At 54.0% G+C, this 24,751-nt stretch overlaps 1 protein-coding gene across 1 annotated transcript in view; it reads right to left on the bottom strand.

Annotated features, from left to right (window-relative positions):
- The window catches only part of DSCAML1 (DS cell adhesion molecule like 1), a 347,819-nt gene that overhangs the window by 77,922 nt on the left and 245,146 nt on the right, over positions 1 to 24,751 (bottom strand). Inside the window, exons 4-8 of the mRNA XM_058545136.1 lie at positions 18,982 to 19,128; positions 12,960 to 13,238; positions 9,221 to 9,496; positions 6,283 to 6,579; positions 4,282 to 4,554 (exon numbers count right to left, since the gene is read on the bottom strand). Of these exons, the coding sequence (XP_058401119.1) occupies positions 4,282 to 4,554; positions 6,283 to 6,579; positions 9,221 to 9,496; positions 12,960 to 13,238; positions 18,982 to 19,128 (1,272 nt within the window). The remainder of the gene's footprint in view (positions 1 to 4,281; positions 4,555 to 6,282; positions 6,580 to 9,220; positions 9,497 to 12,959; positions 13,239 to 18,981; positions 19,129 to 24,751) is intronic.

Here is a 24,751-nt window from a genome sequence, read left to right as displayed (position 1 = left end):
TATAGCGGGTGCACAGGGAATGCCACTCAATGAATAAATAGATGCTGCTGCTGCTTCGTTGTCATCATCATCCATCAGCGTCATGATCACCAGCAGCATCTTGAGCCCTGTCTGTCCGATAAGGAGGATGGTTGCTCCCATGTTCCCAGCACCCTCTGCTCAGGAACAGGGCTGTTGGCAGCAGCTTCCTTGTTGCTGCCCGCCCCCAATACAGTTGGGCAATCTGCCCCTAGAACCTGTTATGCCCCCTTCCTGTGGATTCCAGTGAGTTCCTTCCAAACCTCCACCTCTGCCAATAGCAGGCATTTGGCCAGGTGGCTGGCTCTTTCTTAAGCCCCACGATCATAGAAACCCCCAACCCATTCACTAGGGTGGAAGGGGGCCTCTTCCAAAGGCACCAGGAGAGTGAGGGTGCTTCTGTGAGTGTGTGTGCGTGTGTGTCCTCTTCTGTTTGCTCTCTATAGGGATCTGGCACTACCTCCTAGTCCTGGCCTTGCTAAGCATGGGCAGAAAGCCCCTCATGCCCTTGTTTTGGCTCCAGAGGCCCTCAGAGGCTCAGATGTGGGGATGGAGATGTTCCCTCACTGAGCCAACGCCAAGGATCCCCAGTTGCAGCCCTGCCTTTCTTAGTTAATTTAACATTCAGCCTGCGTGCCCAGAGATGCTTTTATGCTACATTATTTTTCAGCTACAGGGGGCCCTAAAGACACCAAATCTAGGTTGATCTATGTGCCCTCCTCTTAGCATCCTGCCAAGGATCTCTCCGGATGCCCAGAGACCAGCACTTGCCTTGCCTGCAGCCTGGCTCTCTCCTGCCAGTCGGTGTCACCTGCACTGAAGCCCAGGCAGCCCTTGAAACATCCTTACCTTCTCTTGCCTTGGTCCCTCTCAACCTTCTGGGAAACAGCAGGCCTATTTGGACAATATTTCATATGGTACCACCTGCAGCCTCCTTTTGTGGCTCAGGAATGTTCCCTTATAGGAGGATACAGACAGAGGAATCACTTGTATATACGTAACTGCCAGCATGCATGTATGTGAGTGTGTGCAAGTGTGCACAGGCTAATGTGTGTACATTTGTTGCATGTACATGCATATAGTGTGCACCAATGTGTACATGCATGTGGACTCATGCACAGGTCTCTGCACATGTGTGTACATGCATGTGCATTGCATATCTGGTGTGTTCTGCCCTTAGCTCTGTGTTTGAAAAATTCATCAGAAGACACGCAGTCCCAGAAGGAAAGGAGTCAGCAGCTGTTTTTCCAGCTCATGGAGCAGTACGGATTTTTGCCCTGCCCTGCCCACGAAGCCTTGGCCCCACAGAGAGATGGGGCCGGGGAGGGGGAGTGACTTCCAATTGGTCTCAAGCTTCTAGTGCCCTGCCCACCCCTACCTCACCCTTACTACACTCCAGGTCTCTGCTCTGCTCCTCTGGGTGGGACACACGTCCCAGCCAGGCAGTAGGAGTGGGCTCTAGAGTGCTACCCCAGGGCCCGTCCCTTCCTCCCCCAAAGTCAGGGCCCCTTTCCACGCCCAGGGGCACCTCCTCCACCCTCCTCTTTGAGTAGCTTTTGGAACAGCACATCAGCTAATCAAGCAGCGTGCTCATAATCAGCTCTGATGGGTTCTTCTGCAAAAGCGCATTCTAATGAGGTGGGGAGAGGGAGCTGGGAGAGAGCCGGGATGAAGGACCTGAGCGTTCAGAGTGGCGGGGGCACGGGGTCCCAGAGCCCCGCACACAAATGCCGTTTCTCGGTCTGGAGAGAAAACAGGCGATGACACTCGTTCCAGGGCGGGATTTTCAGACCCTGAGGATGGGGAAGGGGGAATGTGTGCGCACACACCTGCACACCGAACACACATACCCCTGCCTTAGGAAGGCCAAGCTTATGCTGGGTGCTGGGAGACACATGTGCCTGGTGCACGGGCTCTGTCCTCTAGGATCTCTCTCTCTCTGTCACACATTCACACACACACACACACACACACACACACACGCACGCACACCCCCACCCCATCCCTGGGCTCTGGAGACACTGTCGCTCAGCACAATCACAACAGGCCGAGCGAGTCACTGAGACGGAATGCATCAGATTCAATTCATTAGGACTGATTGCTCCCTGAACGGGGTTGAATAATTGATGAGCAGAAGCAGCTTTCAGGATGTTCTGTGTACTCCGAGGCTCGCTGGAGCCCTGTTATTTATTTATTTTTTTTAAGCCGACAAACCCGGCCAAATGCTCGCTGGTGCGGGCGGGCAGAGGGAGTAGAGCAAAGGTTAGATGTTTTAATACGTGATGTTTACGCTGTAAACTCTCGGTCCACTGCTTGTAACGGAAATGGATACAGGCAGCCCACGATGCCCGGAGCGGAGCGGGGAGGCAGGCTGCTCTGTATTCCAGGGCCACCAAGCTGAGGATGTGGCCTAGGGGTTGTGAGGTTCCTGCCGGCACTAGGACCCTGGGCTGGGCAGAGGCATTAGGCTGAGAAGGTGGCCAGGATGCCCCTCAGCCTGGCTGGGGTGCAGCAGTGGGGGGCAGGAGGCAGATGCTGTAAGGGTCTCCTCTCTCCTCCCCATGGCTGAGGTGGCCATATCCCCCCCAGTTCTTGGGGCTCAAAGCCAGGCTTCCCAGTAAGTCACTCCAACCCCGACGACTGTCTCAGTTTCAGTTCAAGAAACACTCATTGTCTGGCACTGTGACAGGTGGTGAGTGCACAAGGATGCATGTGACACAGCCCCTGTGTACCGATGAGGGTGAGCCCGGGTGACAAAGAGCACGAGAGAGAAATGCTGACCCAGCCGTTTGCTGCTACTGTTCAGTTTTTCCAGCTGTCCCCCAGACACTTCCACATGGATGTCCCCTCATTGCCACATGCTGATGAGGCCAAAACCAAATGCAGTGTGTGGCTCCCCAAACTCGTCCATCTCCCAGACCTCCCTCACCCTGTCTGCAAGACCTCCATTCAACCCTGCCTTCAGTCTTGGAGCAAAGAAGAAATCAGGAGTCAGGGACGCCCTGGGGCCTTCCCTGTGTGCCAGGGCCCCTTCCAGGCCCAGACTCCTCTGCTTTTCTTCGTTCCGATGGGCCCCAGGGTGCAGGCTAGCTTTCCTCTCCTGGTTCCTGACTCCCTCTCTGGTGATCCCGGAAGCTCTCTTGCTTTATTCCTGGGGTGGAGCGCAAACGTTCCTCCTCCCAGCCTGCCCTTCCCCCGGCTCTGGGTCACTCCTGGTTCGAGTCCAGGGCCTGGAGTTAGACAGACCTGGGAAAAATTCTGATTCCAGATGACAATTTAGTTAACTCTTCTGTGCCTCAGCTTTCTGCCCTGGAAATTGGGGATAAAACTGTAGCCACCTTAGATGAGCGGGCAGCGGTGGGGTGAAATGAAACAGTGCGTGTAGGGCGTCTAGCACCATGACTGGTGTGTGGTAGGCCCTCCACAATTACATCTGCCACCCTGCTCTCACCCACTGCCCAGTCTCCAGGCCTATCAGTTCCCAAGAATGTATTTGGGGGGGATCTGCACATACCTGCACACCCCAGAACCAAAGGGACAGCTGTCATTTACTCACGCACTCATTGATTTGCTCGTTTATATTCATTCATTCATTTAATCCACATTTACTGAATGGCTACCATGTAGCAGGCACTGTGCTGAGTGCCCCTGCACACAACACAGACCTCACCCAGGTGAGCGCCAAGGGCCTGAGAGGGTGGATGTTTTTAAGCACCAGGAGGTGCTTTCCAGGCCTTAAGCAACATTAGCTGTCGGAAGGTGCCAATCCTGTAAGAGCGGCCTGTGCCCAGAAGGGAGTCAGGGCACCCAGCGTGAGCTCCCTCCACCCAGCCTCCTGCTGCCTCCACTCTCCTGGCTCCTGCCCCTCGCCTCCTCTTGTTGGTCTCTGGTGGCCCTGGCTGAGTTCTTGGTGGCTCCATGCTGACAGCAGGAGACTGATATAGCCTGCCATCTCTGACCTGGGCCTCTTGCCTAGAAGGTGACCTGGCTCTTCTTTGTGTGTCACTGGCCCCTCATGCCCCTGGGGTCACTGCTGCCATGTCCTGCAGCCCATAGAGGGAACCTGTGTATGAGGTACTCACAGCCTTCTTGTGTCCTCCACAATCTTCCACCCTGCCTGCTTTCTCCCACATACCACGTCCACGCCCTCTCTTCCTTACCCTTCTACTCTCTCAGGCGTGCCTGCTGCTACCTGAGCGGCCGGCTGGAGAGGGACCCACAGTCTTGGATGACCGGTGGGCTCCGGTTCTGGAGGAGGCTTACCTTTGACGGCCACGTGGACACTCTGGCTGATGGAGAGCTGGGGCTGGATGAGGACGCTGCACAGGTACTCCCCCTCGTCCATGCCCTTCTGCACGTCAGTCAGCTTGAGGGTCCCGTTCTCGAACACCACCTGGCGGTGGTTGTCGGGCAGCAGCAGGGCGTCCTTGTACCACTTGATGGAGTAGTAGGGGTAGCCGATGACCCTGCAGTTGATAAGGGTGTCCCGCCCCGCGACCGCTGTGATGTTCCTCATCGCCCGGATGCTGGGAGGGCCTGGGTGGGTCAGGAGGGAGGAGGAGGAAGAGAGGAGGAGGAAGTGGTGTGGTTAGCCAGAGACAGCCAGGCACTGCCCTGTGATGCTCTTCTCAGTTGCTTGGCCTCTGAAACTACCGTGGAAATTTGGTGGGGTTTGGGGGGTGGGGGTGGGGAGGGAGAGAACTTTATTACAAGGCTAAAGGCAGAGGCTGGAACTGGGGACACAGGTGCTCTCTCCAGGACTCTCTGTAACTAGCTTCAAATAGTTGCAAACAGACATGTTCCACTCATGCCTGGGGCAAGAATCCATTCCCCGAATGGGATGGGGTGTGGGAGCAAACTGAAGCCTCACCAAGAAGTGCCTGGGATTTGGGAGGGCGAGTCCTCATTGACGAGGAAATTAAGATTTTTGGGTTAAAATGGAAATGTGGAGATTTTGTTATTTTCATTCGACTTGCTCATAACGGTCTTGTACCAAAAAGGATCTTATACACATTAAATATTTAAAGACAATAGGAAGGTCTTCATTGGATGAGTTGATGATTTTCTTTCAACAGGTAAATGTGTTTTGTGGGTCCCTGAGAAGGGACTATAAATGGGGCGCTCTGATCACACTGGCTGGGGGGAGGGAGTGTCATCAGTTGGGTCACTGGGCAGATGGCAATGTGGGAGTGGTACAGGGGCTCAGAGGTCAGCAGGCAGGGACAGTGCTGAAGTGGGAACCAGAAACTCGGGGCTTCAGGTTCCCCACCCAGTAGATGAAGGGCTGGACCAGGGAATCTCCAGGACCCTGCAGCTCTGCCCGCTTCCAATTCAGAGGAGAGGGCAGGAGGGTGGCCAAATGAGAGGCCACATTTCTCATGTGGGGTTGGAGATGCAGCATAGGTGAATTTAACATGAAGCCCCCGCTCCCCTTCCCTACCCCCATGGTAGCCACCAGCACCCCTGGACCAGCGCCCCTTCCCTCTTCCTCCCCTGCTCCTCCTCTGCCTGTGAGTCAGGGGTCACTGGTAGGGTCAGATGAGGACCAGGCTGACCCCACAGGGTTGCAAAGAGCTTCAGAGGAGACTGTTCTCACCACAGTGACTTGGAGAACTGAGACATGGGGATGATGACCTTGAGAACTCCTTCCCCCATTCTCGAGGTGCCTGCCTTGGGGCACCCCCTCCCAGCCTGAGCCCCCTACTCTTGATGGCTTGAACCTTGTGGGGCAGGAGGAGGATGGCAGATTGGGAGAAGATGATGCCCTGGCTCCTGGCTGCTTCACCTCCTGGAGCATTTGGGGGACAGCTGAGTGGGAGGACACTGGGAGCACAGCTCTGGCGGATACCCCCTCAAAGCTCAAGCCTGGCCTCACTCCCCTTTCCATCCTTGTCCTCACAAGGCTCTAGTGGGGCTGGTGGATGCTAGTGGGGTGCTTGGTGTACTTGGGGCCAGAGAGATTTGATGGGGAGGAATAGGTTAGGGGGGCAGGTCAGATTGCGGGAGGGGAGATGGGGGAGGAGGCAGGGGTGGGAATGCAATGGGGGGTGAGCTGTACCAGACACACACATACACATACACACACAAGCATGGATGATGGGACTTGTGGAGGGCAGGGAAAAAGGGGAGAAAGAGGAGAGAGACCTCTACTAAAATCAAAATGACAATCAATAATAAGCACTAATCACCACAAGAATAATGATCACCACAGAGATGGCAAAGGAACTCAAAAGCCTATTCTGATATTTAAATGTAGACAGGCACCTCTTACGTTTATTCGCGCCTGATATTCAGCACTGCCCACCGAGTTCCGCGCTGTGCACCGGTACACGCCCCCGTCGCGGATCTGGGGGCCCGTGACGTTCATGTGGCTGATGGTGGTGCCGTCGGACATGGTGTACTGGTTGGTGCGGTGGCTTCCGTCCCGCACGATGGGCTCGTCATCCAGGGCCCAGGTGACGGTGGGGGGCGGGGCGCCCTTGGCTGCACACATCAGCGAGAACTGCTCCCCGGGGTTGACCACCTTCTCACTGAAGGATGAGACGATGCGGGGCGTGCCGTCTGCAGGGAGCGAGGAGCCCCCTTCAGGGTCACCGAGCCATGGAAAGACCGTCCCTCCAGGCCACCCCACCCCAGCATGGGGAGGAGGGAAAGCAGTAGCTATAATAATAATAATAAACTTTCACATCCATCAATTCTTGTGCTATCCACAAGACCCTGTGAGGTGCCAACTACTACTGCACATGAATTAAGACTCCTGATTTGGGCCGGCCCGGTGGCTTAGCGGTTAAGTGCGCGCACTCCGCTACCAGTGGCCCAGGTTCGGATCCTGGGCGCGCACCGACGCACCGCTTCTCCGGCCTCAGCGTGGCCGCGTCCCACATACAGCAACTAGAAGGATGTGCAACTATGACATACAACTATCTACTGCGGCTTTGGGAAAAAAAGGAGGAGGATTGGCAATAGATCTTAGTTAGCACAGAGCCTGTCTTCTTCAGCAAAAAAAGAGGAGGATTAGCACAGATGTTAGCTCAGGGCTGATCTTCCTCACAAAAATAAAAAAAATAAAAGACTCCTGATTTGAATCCTCCCCCAACCACTTGTTAGCTCTGTGTCTTTTGGCAAGTTACTTAACCTCTCTGAGTCTTTCCATTTCTTATCTGTGGAGGATGGAGATAATGGGGATAATGAGTATACCTTCCTCATACCCATGCTGTGAGGATTAAATGAATTAATGCAGTAAAGATGCTTAGCACAGCGCTTTGCAGGTGCTTAATAAATGTTAGCTCCCCTCAACTTCTTCTTTTCCGCCTCTTTCTCCCCCCTTTATTAATAAAGACACAGAGGCTCAGAGGTTAACTATGCTGTGGAACAAGGACCTGACCGGGCCAGACCTGCCGAGTCCGACTCCAGTTCTCACTCCAGCAGGAGCGGGTGGTAGCCCTGTTAACAAAAAGCCTGAAGTTGGCGGCTTAAAATGCATGCTGCCCAGGGCAGTGGTGGTGAGGGGTCTGTGGCTGGGCCTTAAGTCTTGGCTGACCGAATAACCTTGTACAAGACAATTAACCCCCGTGCCCCAGCGTCCTCACGTGGAATGGGAGGGATGTAATTATTAACCCTGGCCATTCTTCTACACGGGATTGTTGTAAAGGATTAAAACAGATGTTCAATACTTTAAAAAGTAAAAAACCAAAACAAACATAGGAAAGAAAGGAAGGCAAATGTAACATGGCATTCTACACCCCACCCACACTTCACACCAAAATGCTGATGTGAATAGAGAATCGGCCAGTCTGCCAGCCCTGCCCCCATTTCTGGGGGAGACCCTTATGTAAAACCTGGGGAGAGCCTGGTGCCTGGCAGAGCCTGGGACTGCTCACCAGAGGCCACTGCCTTTGGCCCCTCCTCTCCCTTTCTCTGTGCCCTCCATTTCTGGCTGTCCCTCCCTCCCCACTCTCCCCTGCTACCTGCCCCATTTTCTGGGAGCCTGCTCTCTACTGGCCATCAATGGCTGCCCTCTCAGAGAGAAAATATGCTGGGTAGGGGGTGGTCTGCTCCTGGGTGGGGAGCTGTTCAGACATGGGGGGCCCCTCTGATGAAAGGCATCCATTTCAACTAGGCTGTGCCTGGCTGGTGTGCTCCTCATTATCAAGAGAGACCAGGGATCTGGCGGAATAACAGGCGGTGGGGCTGAGGGAGGGGCAGTCTGCTGGGCACTGCCCTCAGGGCGAGGGATGAGGGCTTAGGTTCCATGGATGCCCAGCTCCCACGTCCACCTCCCAAGGGATGAGGACCCGTAGGCCATGACAGGTAGACCCATGTGGGAGCCTGATAGCTGGGGGCTACCTGGGTTTGGTGTCTTTGTTACTGCAGTGAAAAATCCTTGGAAGCAATAGGATTGTTTTGTTTTGTTTCAGTAGCAACAAAGGAGCTGGGAAACCACTAAATTTGTTGGTAAGAATAGGGCCTCTGCTAACCCCGACTGTATCTTTGTGCAAATAGGAAAAAGGTGCCACTTCTGTGGGGTCACAGCCTGGTGCCAAGGCTCATGGCGTGACAAGTGAAGTGCAAGCTGGATTTCAGTCCTTACTCACCCTCTTGGTTGGGCACTGTGTGTAGTGAACAACCTGAACAATCATATACAGATATGCTGAATGAGGAACCCCAGGTCACGGCAGCTTTAGGGAGAGAGAAGCAGGCAGAAACCCGGGTCTGTGGTAAGAAACAGGGCCTGCTATGAAGAGGCCTCAGGTAGGGAGAGGATTCAAAAGTCCAGAGGCTCTTGGAACTCTTCCAGGAAGGGAAGGGCCTCTGGGAGATGGAAAACCTTTGAAATCCTAAAGAAGACCCCTTTAGTAGTGAAGTCCTAGTAATTTCAGTGGGCAGAGGAAATATAGTATGATAGTTAAGGGACCTGAGTTCAAATCTCAGCTCTGTCCCTTGGGCAGAGCTGTGTGACCTCGGGCAAGCAACCAAAGCCTCAGTTTCCTCGACTGCAAAACAGGTAACACTGAAAAAAAAGGCATCTCCACACGGGGCTCTTGGGAGGATGAAATGAGAGAGTGCATCTGCCTGGTGTGCAGTAAGCACTGGATAAATGCCTCCTATCAAGAGGGGAGGCAGGGAGCCTGGGGTAGGGCACCTCCTGGCGGGGCTTTGAGAATCCCAAGCCCACCCCTCCCTCCAGGCCACTCTGGCTCACCCTCGAGCACGATGATGGCGAAGTCCTGGGCGGTCTGGGCCTTGCGGGTGGCAAAGCACTGGTAGGCCCCCGAGTGGCTCTTCTGGGCAGAGGTGATGAGCAGGGTCTCGTTGCTGAGCCCGCGGATGGAGATGGCCTCGTTGGGCAGCACCAGCTCGGTGTTGCGGTACCAGCGGAGGGTGAACTCTGGGGAGCCCGTCAGGGCGCAGGAGAGGATGACCGTGCTGCCAATGCCGGTCTTCAGCTTCTTTGGTGTCAGGGTCACATGAAGGGGGTCTGGGCCGGCCCGGGAGAGGTGAGGGGCAACGGAGGAGAAAAAGAAACGAAAAAGGGCTTACTGTGGGTGGAGTGTGGCTGGGGGTGGGCCGTGGTCACAAAAGGCCCTGGGAGTCTGGATGCCCTGGTTCTGTCTGCAGACTCCTTGTGTGGGGGACTGGGACCAGTGCATGCCCCTCTCCAGACCTCGGTTTACTCATCTGTTAAATGGCGGGCCAGGAGATGGCTCCGCACGTCTTGTTATGATGGCCTGTGCTTTCTCGATGCGCGTCCCTCACCTGGGTGGGGCTGTGACGCTCCCTTCAACTTATAAGGAAGACAGAGCTTGGCCAGCTCCTCGTCCTCCCCGTCACCCACTCTGAAACCAGGGAGGCACCCTTGGCCCCGTCTCCTGCCTCCCAGACCCATACAGATAACCAGTCGCTACCTTCTGCTGGGCTGACTTCCTTTATATGCGCCAGTCTGCTCCTGCTCTTCATCCCACCGCCCCTGCCCTGCTGCAGGCCCACAGCTCCCGGCCTGGACCCTCGCAGTACCCTCCTCCCTGCCTCCCTTCTCCCTGTATCCCTCTATCCCTCCTCCATGCTGCAGCTGGCCACTGCCCTGCTCAGAACTTCCACGGCACCCAACAACTCAGCGTGGCATTCAAGGCCATCGAGGCCCTTGGGGACCTGACCCCTCCTTCTGTTGTCATCTCAGCTGCAAAGCAACCTGCCTGTGCAACCTGCTCGTGCCCCAGAGCCTCTGCCTAGAGCTCTCTTTGTTTCCTTTGCCTAATTCCTGCTCATCCTTCACACTGAGTTCAAGCCATCTCCTCCAGGAAGCCTTCCTGGACATCACTTCCCTTCCAGGCTGGGTTAAGGACCCCTCTTCTGGGCCTCTCTGTGTGTAACTGACACCACTCTAAGCACGCTGTCTTTTAATCCCCTCTTTGTGTCTGTCTATTGCTCTGGACTGTGAGCCACGTGAAAGCAGGGCGGTGTCTCTCATCTTTCTCTCCCTACCGCTGCCTGAGTCATGTTTATTGATTGTCTGGCTGGCTGGTGACCCGCCTCAAGCCGGCCTCTCTCCCTTGATCTCCATGGGCTTGGGCCTCTATATAAGAGGCTGAGGGCTGCAGGAGCCTGGGACCCCCGAGGAGGCAGCCTGCAGGAGAGGGAGACTGCAGGCCTGGCTGGGTGGGGTGCACTCAAAGCACAGGAGTCGATTCACACTCGGCTCTCCCTGCTCACTCCCAGAGCCTCTGCCCACTGCCCAGGAAATGTCAGAGCACAATGAGGCGGGTGGCGTCCTGCTTGTCCTAGTCACCAGCCAGGGCTCCAAGGGCTCTGCCTGCCAGCCGCTCTCAACTCGCTGCCCCTGCATGGGCTTGGTGACAGGATGGGCAGGAGCTTGGTGGCAGAATGGAGGGGTGGGTATGAAAAACATTGCTGTCCTGTCCATGAACTTGGCAGAGAGGGGCTGTCAGAGAGGATGGAAGACAGAGAAAAGCCATGTCACTCCCCATTGAACCCTGTTGTCCAGCCAAGCCCAGTGTGGGGGACAGTGGGGAGCTGAGCATCAGAGGAGAATCAGGGGTCCCTATGCGTACAGGGGCAGTGGGGGTGTGCACACAGCTGTCGGAAGTTACTTATTGTATATCTATGTGCGTGTGCTAGGATGTGAGCATGGTAGGGTGGAGACAAGTGTGTATCTGTGTATGTGCATGGGCTCCATATACGTGCGCACGTGTGAACGGGGAAGCAGGCAGGAAGAACTTTCAACACACCTGCCTGCATGTGTGTGTGTGTCTAAGTACCTGCTTGCCTGTATGTGCCGAGGCAGGAGCTAAGAACGCCAAATTACCCAGAGTCAGGTTGCTAATTTTCCAAGGATTTAGGGGTGTGTATGTATGCAAGTGCGAACATGAGAGTGGAAGGGGGTGAAGGTAATATGAGACCAAACAATTTTGGACAGTGCTTAGGGCAAGAAGGGTGGTACCAACTCAGGTCCTTCTGTCTGCCTGCCCTGTGATCTAGGGCTAGTGTGTGCAATAGGAGACCCCAGGCCCCTGCAGCCGGGCCTGCGGCATTTTAACCTCAGCATCTGTATCATGTACTGTCCCTCTCAGAGCGTGTCCTGGGGCTCCTTCTGCTCCTCCGGCTTCCCATGAATTTGCCTGGGAGGGCTCCCTCCTGGCACTGCAAATAAACACAGTCCAACTGTCCACTTCGACTGTAGGGAGGAGACTGGGCCCGCATCTGGGCTGAGGGTGACAAGACACCAGGCCCAGGAGGCCAGCCCAGCAGGGTGGGCTCTGTGGTTCTCTGGTCCACCCGAGGGTCCACAGACCTGCAGCTCTATGCTCATGAGATGGGTGGTGAGGTGGGAGGAGGGCTTCTTTGGTCAATCTTTACGGCAGAAGGAACCCTCTGCAGGATGGGGATGGGATCACCTCTGGACAGCCTCCTTCCACTGCCCAGGGTGAATGACCCTCACGATGCTGTCAGATACAAGGTTCGGGGCTCAGGCTTTTGCTGCCCCACAGGAGTGGGATTCCAAGGGTGTCCAAATCCCAGCCCCGCTGCTGCCAACCCCTTCCCTGCAGCCTGGAGAGCAGAGAACTCTAAGTCTGACTCTGGATGCCAGAGCTAGAAGGGCCTCTTCACTCTACAGATGAAGAACCTGAGGCTGGGTCACACGAGGGAGGGACAGGGGCGGGATGGGGGCAAAGGATGCCCTTAGGTCCTGAGAATCCTCCTCCAAGGTTCTTTTCCTGGCATCAGCCCCTCTGCCTCTACTTCTCTGCCCACTTGGGTACTCAGCAGCAGCAGCAGCAGCAGGGGTCTGCTAAGGCCTCCTCCTGCTCTCCCCATGGGCTCCCTGGACCCCTGGGGCTCCGGGACGGGGGAGGAACAGAAAAGACCAGAGTTGATATCCAGCTGGCAGGTCCCAGAAAGGCTGGCTTGGTTGTTTACACCCAGTGCCTGATCTGACTGATCAGTGCCCCTATCAATTATTGCTAAATATTCTGTACATCACCTCTGATGGGGTACATATGTCCTCTCTAATGGATTAACACCAGCACTGTTTCCTCTAGTACAGACACTGCCTCCTCCCAACAAGCCAGGAAGCGCTGCGAGCTTGTCTCCATCACCCTCGTCACCCCTTCTGACCCTCATGACCCCTGGGAGGTGGGAAGGCCAGGATCATTACCCCAATTCACAGAAAAGGACACGAAGGTGATGATCACGGTTTTGTGATTTGCCCAAAGTCAGTTACCATCTGACAACGCCAGAACCGAAGGGCAGGTCTTCTGATTTCAAACCCAGGGCTTTTCCCAGGACACCAAACTGCCTTCCCCAACCAGGGCATTATCCCCTGGGGCCAGCCAGAGCAGGTGCAGCTGCCCCATGCCCCTCCCTGTCACACTGCGGTGCTCTCAAAGGTTACTGGGGCTGGAAGAGGGGCATCCTTCGCTCACCGATGACCGTGAGGGTGCCTGTGGCCTCTGCCGAGCCAAAGGTGTTGGTGACCTCACAAATGTAGGTGCCGCTGTCCTCGGTGCGCAGGTCACTGATGGTCAGCCCCGTGATGCGCTTGGTCCAGCGGCTGTCGGCCGGGAGGGGCCGGCCATCCTTGAGCCAGCGGATGGCAGGGATGGGGTAGCCAGAGGCGGTGCAGGGCAGCTCCACGGTGTGGCCAGCCCACACTTCCTGGGAGTGGAAGCCATCCAGGATGGTGGGGATCGACTCGGCGGGGTCTGGAAGGCAGAGAGTGTCAGCAGCCTCGGCCAGCCCTGGGTCGGGGGAAGGGGGTGGGGGAAGGAAGGCAAGCACCCAGAGCAGGAACCTGTTGCCCACTGCCCAGAGAAGCAAGACCCAGTGTGGGAGGGCTCACGTGTCTCCCTGAGCTCCAGACTCTGGACCAAACTCGCCTGCTCAGGCCAGATGGAGGCCCTGAGAACCACGACTGGCAGCAGGGGCTCAGGGGAAGAGAGGATATGGCGGGCAGACTAGGCTAGCATGACAGACAGAAAGACAGATGGAAAAAGGGAAAGAGAACAAGAGGTACAGAGAGGGAGAGAGTGTGCATGAGAGCTCCTTTCACACAAATAGTCCCTGGAGTCTGGCCCAGACTCAGGAGCAGCCACCCCCTGTGACAGGAGAATCACAATATCTTGGGTTTGCAATTCTTGGTAAGTCTTGGTCTGGGCCTCAGACTGGACTGGGGGTGCCCCTCAAGGATAGGGGAACAATCTGCCTGCCCTGTCCTGTCTTCTCCTACCTGCAATCTGGGTAGACTCAGAGAAGGTCAGTGCATTCCCACCTGAGCCCAGAAGGATTCGGAAGTTAAGCCTTCTGCAAACCACACCCGCCACCCCCAACAATCCTCATTTTGCATTCCCAAACCAAGAGAAACCAGTGACTGCGGGATTGTGCCCTAAACTGCAGAAGATCAAGTTCTCACCCCGAAAGGACTCCCCCTGCTGTAAAACCTCCACAGGCCCCCCTTTCCCTATCTGATACCATCCACTCTGCTTATCCTGAATCCCAAGGCCTTCTATGATCCAGTCCCTACCATGTCCTGGCCTAGCCAGCCTCCACGGCCCACCCCCACCCTCTCAGCTCAGTGGTTGCCCACTGTGGCATGCCATGTCATTGCACTCTCCCCCACCTGGATGCCCAGCCAGCTCGCTCTGCTCAGCCAACTCCTGTCCTTCCACAAACCAGCTTCAATGTCACCCCTTCTGGACACCTCCCCCAGGCCACGCTCACTGGACTCCCATAGAGTTTTCTTTGTCTCATTTTATTTTCAAACAACATTTTCTTTTTTACAGAAAAATTTAAGAAGTATAATATATGCACATGGCAAAACTTCAGAAAGTCTAGAAGAGTATAGAGGGTCTTCCTCACCCCTGCCCCCGCCACCCCATTTCTCTCCCCAGAGGCCACCACTGTCGCTGCTTCCCCATGGCCTTTCCAACAGCAGTTAGCACCAGGCCATGTATCTGTCCTCCCCGGAAGACTGCGAGCATCTCGAGACAGTGTTGATCCACTGCTGTGTCTCCCAGCCTGCCACACAGCAGGGTCTGTTGAACCATTAATGTCTGAGGGAGGATGAATGGGGGCACTCAGGCGTGGGGGGCGCCAGTGGTCTGATTTTTCCACACTGCAGAACTTTATAGGCTCATGGACTAGTAGAGCTGGCTTAGGGACTCTGGAGAGCACAAACAGAGGAGGACTCTAAGACCAGAGAGGTACATTGACTAGCCCAGGGTCACACTGCAGAGCCAAGATCAGAAACCAGGTCTCCCCCCAACCTTTTTTCTGTCAATGGGACCTTAGATGGAATAATCTAATACTGAATTTTGCTCAAGAGTGAATAGTGAGAATGGCTGACTCCCATCTGTATCCTCCATGACTAATGGGAAATTTCCTCTGTCCTCAGCTCATCTACCCTGGAGAGGGCTGGGCTAGGAATTGTCCTCTCTGGGGGAAAGACCTTCCAGAAGACTCTCTGCTCCCTTCCCACCTTTCATTGCTCTTCAGACGGAGCCCGGACTGGGAATCAGGAGACCCAGGTGCAGGTCCTGCCTGGGTCACTGATAAGCCGTGTGACCTTGGGTGAGTCTGGTGATCTCTCAGAGCCTGAATTTCCTCATCTGCTCTGTGGTGGAGTTGATAATGCCGCCTCCAAATCTCAGAAGGTTGTTGTCGGCAACAATGGCAAAATGTGTGTCACAGAGCTTGACGGAAGCTAAATCACTATGCAGATGTGCCCAGCAATTACTATTCTTCACCCGCCCTCCCTCCCTCCCTGCCAGCTTCTGCAGCCTCTTCCCCTACAACCCTGTGGGAATGGTTGGGATAAACAAACCCGGTGCCAGGGAAGAATTACTCAATGTGACACTTAATTGATGCAAAATACACAAATTCCGTGCCACACTGCAGAATTTACAAGCGGAGGGGCCGACAGGGCGGTGGAGGAAGGGGAGAGGGGAGGGAATTAATCACCGAGTCTCAGGCGTGAAATTAAATTCTGAGGGAAAGAAACCTCTTTCATTACTCCGGAGCAGAAGTAAAATGCTGTGGTGTGTACTGGTGGCAGCCCGGGGGGATCAGGCGCTGCCAGGGCCGGTGCAGGGCTCCAGGAGACAGATGGCCTAGCCTGGAGAAAGGGCTGGGGCTCGGCTGGGTGGGAGGTTGGGTGCCCCGGGGAGGCTGCCGGGACCTCCCCCCGCTGACTGAACAGTGCTGCCTTGGAAAGAGCACCCCTGGAATGGCTTCTGCACCGGGCTCTGCACTCCGCGAGCTGGGGAACATGGCCTACTCTCTCAGCCTCTCTGGTCACTGGTTCCCTCCTTTGTAAATGCGGATGATAACGCCTATTCCACATGAAAGCACCTGGTAAGCTCTAAAAAGCACGTAGATGAACAGAATGGTTATTATTAGGTTGCATTTGAAGGGGCTCAGACTATTCTCACAACTGCCTCCTCTACCTTGGACAATGCAGAAAAATGAAAGTTGCTTCTCCCCCTCCCCCAACACTCACTTTGGAAATATAGTAGGAATAATAATATAGCAACAACAGAACAATAACAACCACCACCACAACAAAAACAGCAGCTACTTGCTATGGAGTGCTTCCTACGAATTAGACACCACGCTAAAATTTTATATATGGTACCCTATTTAATTCTTACGACAACCCCGTGGGTGCATTTTGTCACACCCATTTTACAGATGAGGAAGCTGAGGTTTGGAGACATGGTTTATTTTGTGCCAGATTGCACAGCTAGTGCGTGAGGAGGCTAAGACAGGGACTCAGGCCTGATTCATAAGTCCTTTTTCCAACACACTCGCCCAGCTCCCATCCGCTTCCCTCCCTCTTTTATCAAATACTTGGTGAGACTGAGGAAACCACAGATATGGTTGCTGTCTTCACCAAATGACCAGCGACAAGGCACTGCCACATGTGTCCTTCTCACCCCTTCCTCTTGCCTCTGTGCCTGGGGAGAGGGGGGTGGCTGTCCTTTGGGGGTGTGTGGGGCTCAGAACCCCTGAGCCACCAGGTGCCTTGGCAGGACCTAGCTCTGCCAGGACTTCCCAGCTGCACCTCCTCATGGCTGGATTCCAGCTGCTGGCCCAGAGCTTCCGGCCAGGGAGGGACCACGCCCTTCCCAGCCACCAGCCTCAGGAGCTTACTGGGCTCCAGCCAGGAAAGCGTGAAACATTCCCACTGAAGCCCACGCCCAGCCTCTCCCATGACGGACCCCACCCTCCACTCTGGGAGTGCACCTGAAACATGTGGCTGGAGGCTGAGGCCTGAGCTCCCCTGAGGCACAGTCCCCTCTGCACGGCCTCCCTCCAGGATCAGCTGCATTTTTGCCAAGACAAGCAGCTTGCAGATCGCCTTGTCACGGCACATCACGTCAGGCCCGTGTCACTCCACGGGCCCCTTCCCCTTGGCTCCCCTCTGTTCCCTTCCCTTCAGCTCGCTCCTTCTTCCTTTAAGCCTCTTGCACTCTGTTGCTGTCATCTCCTCTGTCTTTGTCTCTCTGTATAGGTTTCTCTGTTCTGTTTTTCCCCCCGAGTCTCTGGGTGGCATCTCTTACTCTCTTCCTACCGCCCCCCTCTCACAGCTGACGGGGAACGAAGAGCAGAAGGAGAAGGGCTGACATATCCTCCAGTTTCAAGAGTGTCTTTTTTGAGGAATGCCCATTTATTCCCCCCAAAAGCTGATGGTGAGATTAGTAGGAAGAAAGGGCTGACTAGTCATGCAAGAGAAGGAGGCAGGGCTGCAGGAGAGGGTTTCTGTGCCTTTCCCACACTGTATGAGAAGCATGCACATGAGATGCAAAACACCATACCAACAAGCCCTTATAATTTGGAAGGGAACCACTTGGACACATTCGGGTTTGGGGCTGCAGATTCCAGAGTCGGGCCACAAAGATGGAGCCGCATAGTGCAGCCCCCTCTCCTCCGCGTATGACAGCACGGGTTCCCTTGGCATTGGCTAATTCCACAGATATTCACTCAGCACCAGCTATGAGCCAGGCACGGGGCCAGGCGCTGGGGGCACAAGGGGGAATCAGCCCGATCCCTGCCCTCCTGGTCTTGCCTCCAAATGCTTCTGGCAAATGAGGAGGGGTCCTGGATAGAGCCATCTGCTGGCCAGGCTAGTCCTCATCAAGCCACAGAACGTCAGAGGCACACACAATCAGAGCGTCTCATGGTCAAGCTCCTTTCCAAGGGCCCAGAGGGGTTGCGTGATTTGGTGAGTCTGGTCCCCAAACCCAGGCATTCTGACTATCAGTTCATCCTCCTTCCTAAAGCCACTCCAATCCCACCTCCTCAAGAGCAGAGATTTTCAAGTCTCAGGTCGCAAACTGTTAGGAAGTTGTGAAATCCATTTGGTGAGCTGCAACCAGATTTAGATAAATCAAAATAGGACAGAATAGAATAGAAAACATCAGAGTGCATTGCAATGCATGTCGTAGGAAATACCAGCGTGTATCGCATAGGTTATGACAACAGCGTCTGTCTGTGGATTACTGTCAAAAGAATTTGAAAAGCACTGTTCCAGAAAGCCCTCTTTGAGGAGCATCATGTGCCCTCTCTACTCGCTGCGACTGGGGCACATACGGAGTGTTCAATTGGCCCCTTCCATGGGGGGGTTTGCAGCTGGAGGACACTGGGGTCGGGGGCTCAGAGTGTGAACTCTGGCTGTGCTTCCCACTGGTTAAACAGTTCGGGCAAGTTGCTTGGCTTCCCTAAGATCTGGTTTTCTCACCGGTAAAAATAGGGAGAACAGTGCACACCTCACAAGGCTATCCGGTGCCCAATAGGCCACAAATGAGCGAAATCTCTGGATTCAATAAGTATTAGCTTCCATCTCCTCTAAGAAGCTATAATCAATCCAGAATCAGAATCCTTTATTTATTTATAAATGTATAAATATTTATTTATAAATATTTTTGTTTATGAATTATATTTTGCCTGCTTTCAAATGTTATGAGGGGGGCTACAATAAGAGATACATATGCACTCATAAATAGATAAAATAGAATCTTAAAAAACACTTAGAGACAAGAGGAAAGACAAAAAACCCCCTAATCTAATCTACTCCAATCTACCTCCAATCTAATTATTACTACGTTTGAGCATCATATTTTCTCTATGAGCTTCCTGGCAGCAAAGGTAAAAAAAGGAAAAAGAGGATGGGTTCTATAACGCTTATTATTTGATAAGTGGTAACATATCAGTTCTTGAGGAGAGTTAAGCTTCCTCAGGTACAGACTCCTAAAAAGAATTTATCTGCAGAGGCCTTACATGAAGGGTACCCAAAACCAAGCTGGACAAAGTCTGTCCCAGTGGTTTCTGCACCTATGTTCTTTAATCTCCTTCTCCGAGTCCCCTGAGTACAGCAGACTCCCCAACCCGTGGTACGGATGCGCCCAGTCCCAGGGCTAGCGGGTGCCCTCCCTCCTGGCCCTCGCCTACCTGTCACGGAGAGGCGGGCCCCGTTGCTCTGCCGGGTCTCCCCGCTATATTTGTGCTTGGTGATGCAGCGGTAGGTGGAGAGGGCGTCCTCCTTCTGCACGTCAGAGATGTACAGCCCGCCGTGGTAAGTAATAAAAAACCTGTTTTCTGGAGACACAATCAGGACACAGTCCATTACTCCCCGGGCTGGGCACATCGCCAGAAGCAACCTGGCCAGCAGCTGGCCTTCTCCCAGGCCAGGACTGTTGCCCAGGGAGAGGAGGCAATGGGGGAACCACGGGGGTGACGTTGTCGCAGCCTCGAAGGCAGGGGAGCATCTGCGATTGATGAAGATATTCTACATGTAAACAAATAGAAATTACAGGAATTATTCTTTTAAGTGTAGATGTTTCCGAGTTTTACAGAAAGACGCTGGGCTCTAGAGTCAGACTGAGATCTGGGTTCCAATCTCACTCTTCTACTTGTTAGCTGTGTGACCCTGGGAAAGTTATTTAACCTCTCTGAGCCTTTTCTGTACAATGGAGTGTAAATAATACTTCACAGAGTGGATATAAGGATTAAAAGAATAATGAGGTGTCTGGCACGTAGTTAAGTGCTCACTTAGTGAATATTAGTCCTCATCCTTCCCATTTCTTTGCACGAGTTTGCAAAGTGCTTTCACATTCGTTGCCTATTTGTTCTTACAACTGTTGGAGGTGTTGTCTCCATTTTCAGGTCACACAGCCAGTGAGTGGACTGGAACCAGGCCTTCCAGCTTCCGGATCTCCCTCTGCACTGAGCCAAACACAAGCCTAAACTCTTTTCTCCCAATTTTGATCATTTATGCACTCAACCACCAATTATTGAAACTAAGCTATCCTAGCACTGGGGACATGGAGATGCAGATACATGACAATAATTCAACAACTAGTTCTTGAACACCCATCTTGTGCCCAGCAAAGGTGCAGACACTGTACTCTACTTTTCCTGCCCCCTCCACAGTCTGACTGTCAGGACTTGGCAGGGAAGCCAGGAGGACGGGCAGCAGGACACCCATTTTGCAGATTATGACATGGGACTCTGTGCAGAGGCGGAGTGGATTGCCTCATCCGAGGTCCTAAGGCAAACCCTGAACTTGAGCTTGTCAGGGCTGACTTACAAAGGGGAGAATGCGAGGGGCCTGCCTGGTGGCCCCGTGGTTAAGTTTGTCGCTCTCTGCTGCGGCGGCCCGGGTTTAGTTCCCAGGCACGGACCTACACCACTCGTCGGTAGCCAGGCTGTGGCGGCAACCCACATACAAAATAGAGGAAGACTGGCACAGGTGTTAGCTCAGAGCGAATCTTCCTCAAGCAAAAAAAAAAAACGAGGAAGATTGGCAGCGGATGTTAGCTCAGGGCTAATCTTCCTCAGCAAAAAAATCACAAAAAGTAAAAAGAAATAAAAAAGGGAGAACGTGGACTTGAGCACTGGGGAGGGCTTGCCTTTGGCTTCGGGACTGCCTGAGCTCATGGCAGTGTCCTCTCACCCGAGACTCAGCCAGACTGAGATTGAGACACCAACTCTGGCTCCCTCTGTGCTCTCTGGGGGCCCAGCTGCTTCCCTGGGCAGGCAGAGATGGCCCCGGGCTGCCGCTTCTACCAAGAGGAGGCACAGGAATGGGGACAGTGACAATGACCTAAAAGGAAGCTGCAGAGCAGAGGGTGCTGCTGACCTGGCAGGAAGGACCCGCTAGCACTGGAATGTCAGGCTCGCATGGGGAAACACTTTGGGTAGCCCCATGCCCTCCCAATCCTATTATTTAGAGGTCTGCTTCCTCCCACCTGCGGGCTGCGTGACCCCCTCGACCAGTGACAAGAGCTCTGATACTGGCTCACTCTTCCATTAGGCACATTCCATGGTGTTCCAGCCCTCCAAGCACGAGTCCAAGATCTCAGCACCGGGGGGGCGGTGACCTCACCGCAGGACACGTTCTGACAATGAACGCTGTAGAACCGCAGGGTTGAAAAGCTGAATGTGCTTGACCACATCTTTGACAGCGCTTCTCCAGCTTTCACTTGAATATATCCAGAGCTGGGGAACTCACTACCTCACTCAGGGGCCCATTCCAAAGCCGATGTCTCTGACGTTTAGAAAGATCTTCCTCCGTCACACTTGTTCTCCTCATACCTCCCTCCATGGGTCCTGGTTCTACTCACTGGGGCCCTCCAGAACCAGCTAAACTCGTGTCACTGACATACACCCTTACAAACTGGACGGCAGCTATCACACACTTTAACTTCCTTTCAGGCTTCGCAGCCTTAGGACTTTATTTTTTCTTATTTATTTAATATGGTTTCAAATAACTTCATCAATTTGGCTAGTCTCTTGCTTCTTAATAAACTTTAGTTTATCTACCATTCTCCTAATTCTCCCTCCCTCCCACCCTCCTTATGTAGGACTAGACCTACTATGTGGCAGGCGCTTTGCCAAGCCGTGGGGATCTGGTAATCAGACTTCTCTGACCAGGGCAGGATAGAGCGGGGCTACCACCCCCAGACTAAGCCTGCGTTCATTTTTACGGGGCATGGAGGGGGAGTGGGGAGGCAGCCCATTATACCACTGCCTTATTCTCTGCTAGCAGCAGTTAAAGATCCCGTGTCTGCAAGCCACTGCTAGGCCCCTTTCCCTCTCTCCACCCTTGGACACTTGGCTTTGTGCGCCCAGGTCTGGGACTTCCCGTGGATCCCTGCTGAGTGGCATCTTGTTGGGATCCCCCCATGAACACCGGCCATCTGGCAGCCTGCCAGTCCTGTGGAACGTGGAGTGTGGACCCCGCCGCTCCCACTGCAACACAGACCACACTGTGCAGACCCCCGCTCAGTGCTTGGGTAAGAGACCAAAACGAAGTGCGAGGGAGCCAGGCCCCGCTGCCAGCAGTTGGAGCAGACCCGGAGAAGCGCAGAGAAAGCCTGGCTCCCCCTCCAGGCTCTGAATGTGCCGTTTTGTCTCCATGTTGTGACATCCCAAAGTCAAAGGCGGAAGTTCTCCCGTAATTTATGATGTAACTGAGACTGGAATGCAGAACTACCGGGGGTGTTTCTGCCAGTCAGAAGTAGCAGGGTGGGAGGTGGTGGGGGGTGGGGTGAGGAAAGACCCCCAGATCAACCCTGGCAGCCCACAGGCGTCCCAGCCCGGACAGCTTGGACCCTGTGGTCCCGCAGCGCCAGCGCCCAGGACAGCGGTGCACTTGGCCCTACCAGAATTTTCAGCCGGGGAGGGGTGCTGCGGCGATGGTGGTGGGGAGCTGGGGTTTCTATAGCAACAAGCAGCTGCTGCATCTGATGTTTCACATCCTTCATTGTCCTCATTTCCCCCCTCCCTTCCCCCCTTCTTGTGCATATTTAATTGCAGTAACATTTCCAGATACAGTGTATCGCTCCTCCTGAAACAAAGGCGGCCACAGCCAGGGGGATGCAGAGCTGGGGAGAGGGGAAGGAGAAATCAGGGGTATTATGTTAGTCCCCTCTGGGGGGGACTTGTGCAACATCAGTTTTGCATGTTTGATGAGAATCAGATGATGGGCCCTGCTGGGGAAGGAAGGAGCAAGAGGCCTGTGGAGCGAGCCGTGTACAGTGTCGAGAGCGGGGAGGCACGGCCAGCTGGTGGGGGGTTCAGAGAGGCTGGGGCTCCACAACATGCTGGCCTCCAAGGCTGGCGCTGGCGGGGTGCCCTAGCAGTTTGGCAGCCCACATTCTCACCCCAAATGGGACCAGCCATCCCTGGAATGGGTAGAGGCAGCTACTTCATATCCTGGCTCCTCCTCCTTGGGGTAGGCTGGGTCCAGCTGGAGGAAAGACAGAGTGACAGCCAGGACCTCGCGTCCAGCCCCCGTCCTGAGGCCATTTGGAAATGTGCGCCTGGGATCATTTTTGGTTGACATCATAACTGGGGGTTACTAATGGCATTCAGTGGTCAAGGGTCAGGGGTACAGGACATCATGTGTAACAAAGAACTGTTCCACTCCAAATGCCAACAGTGTCCCCGCAGGTTTACATGGGAGGGTCAGTTTCCCTCAGGCTCTAAGACCAGGACACAGAGCTGTGTTTAAATGCAGACTCTGCCATTGGCATCGCTTGACAGTCACATCTCAAAGGCTGTGGTATCATCTGTGAACACGCTCATGACAGAAAGTGCTGTGCGTGGTTAATGAACCCTCTTCTTCCTTTTATTACTACTACAAATACTCCGGCCTGCTTCATCGCCCTCTCTCCTGGTGATCTAGAGCAGGCCTCTCCTTTTTGTTAAAGCTAAATATTTGTTGAGCACCTATTACATGTAAGGTCAAGGGCTTTATAAACATTATCTCATTTAATGCCCACAATCCTTTGAAATGGATACTATTATTATCACTAACCAAGCACAGAGAGGTGAATAACCCACCCAAGCTCACACAGCTAATAAGTGGCAGAGCCTGGACCCTTAGTCCACTTCCTGTGCTCTTCTAAAGCTCTGTGTTAGACTGACTCTCCTAGAATAACAGCACCTCTCACAGGGACATATGATCAGCCAGCCTCTGCTTGGTTGCTTCGCTCTGCAGGGTTCTCACTACTTCAGGAAGGAGCACTCATCCATTCGATTCAGTTTGGTTCGATTAATCAAGTCTTTATAGAGCATCCCCAGGTCCTGGACTGGGCTCCATGGAGAAGTCTTGGATTGGTCTCTGCCCTCTGGGATTCCACAGTCAGAAGACAACATCCTTCCACCAGGGAAGGTGCGGCCGTCAGTGCTGGGGGCTGGTGAAGGGTAGGAGGAGGGCTCGATGGAAGCCATTAGGGAGAGGAGGAGGATCAAGAGGGGCCAAGCCATCAGGTGTGGGGGGATGAGCCCAGGACTGGACCTTAGGAGACCAGGTTGGAGTCCTGGCTCTGCCACTAACGATGGGGTGTGTACCAGGTTGAATAGTGTATCCCCAAAACTAATGTCCACCTAGAGCCTGTGAATGTGACCTTATTGGAAATAAGATCTTTACAAATGTAATCAAGTAAAGATGAGGTCATATTGGATCAGGGTGGGCCTTAAATCCAATATGACTGGTGTCCTTATAAGAAGAGGGAAATTTGGACACAGACACACAGGGTGAAGCTCATGTGAAGACGGAGGCAGAGATCAGGGTGATGCATCTACAAGCAAAGAAATGCCAAGGATTGCCGGCACCCCCAGCTGGAAGAGGCAAGGCAGGAGTCTCCCCTCGAGCCTGCAGAGGGAGCGCGCCCTGTCCCCACCGTGATTTTGGACTTCTGGCCTCCAGAGCTGTGACATGATAAACCTCTGTTGCTTTAAACCACTCAGTTTGTGGTAATTTGTTACACTAACCCTGGGACACTATACAGGGCGACTGTAGGGGAGCCCAGTCTTCTCTCAGGTCCTCAATTTTCCCATCCACAAAAAGAGGGAGGAGTTGGATTAGGGATGCGTTTTTAACCATGTTTGTATATTAGAATTATCTAAGGAGCTTTTGAAATTAAACTCAGAATCTCTGGGGGTGTGGCCTGGAAATTTTTTTTTTTTTTGTGAGGAAGACTAGCCCTGAGCTAACATCCGATGCCAATCTGCCTCTTTTTGCTGAGGAAGACTGGCCCTGGGCTAACATCTGTGCCCATCTTCCTCTACTTTATATGGGACGCCCCCACAGCATGGCTTGACAAGCGGTGCGTCGGTGTGTGCCCAGGATCTGAACCTGCGAACCCTGGGCCACCGCAGCGGAGCAGCGCGTGCACTTAACTGCTACGCTACCAGGCCGGCCCCCTGGAAA

This window comes from Diceros bicornis, chromosome 7 (genome assembly GCF_020826845.1).
Source record: "Diceros bicornis minor isolate mBicDic1 chromosome 7, mDicBic1.mat.cur, whole genome shotgun sequence".
Classification (NCBI taxonomy): Eukaryota; Metazoa; Chordata; class Mammalia; order Perissodactyla; family Rhinocerotidae; genus Diceros; species Diceros bicornis.
The sequence above is the reverse complement of the archived record's forward strand: the minus strand, read 5'-3'. Positions and strand labels throughout refer to the sequence as shown.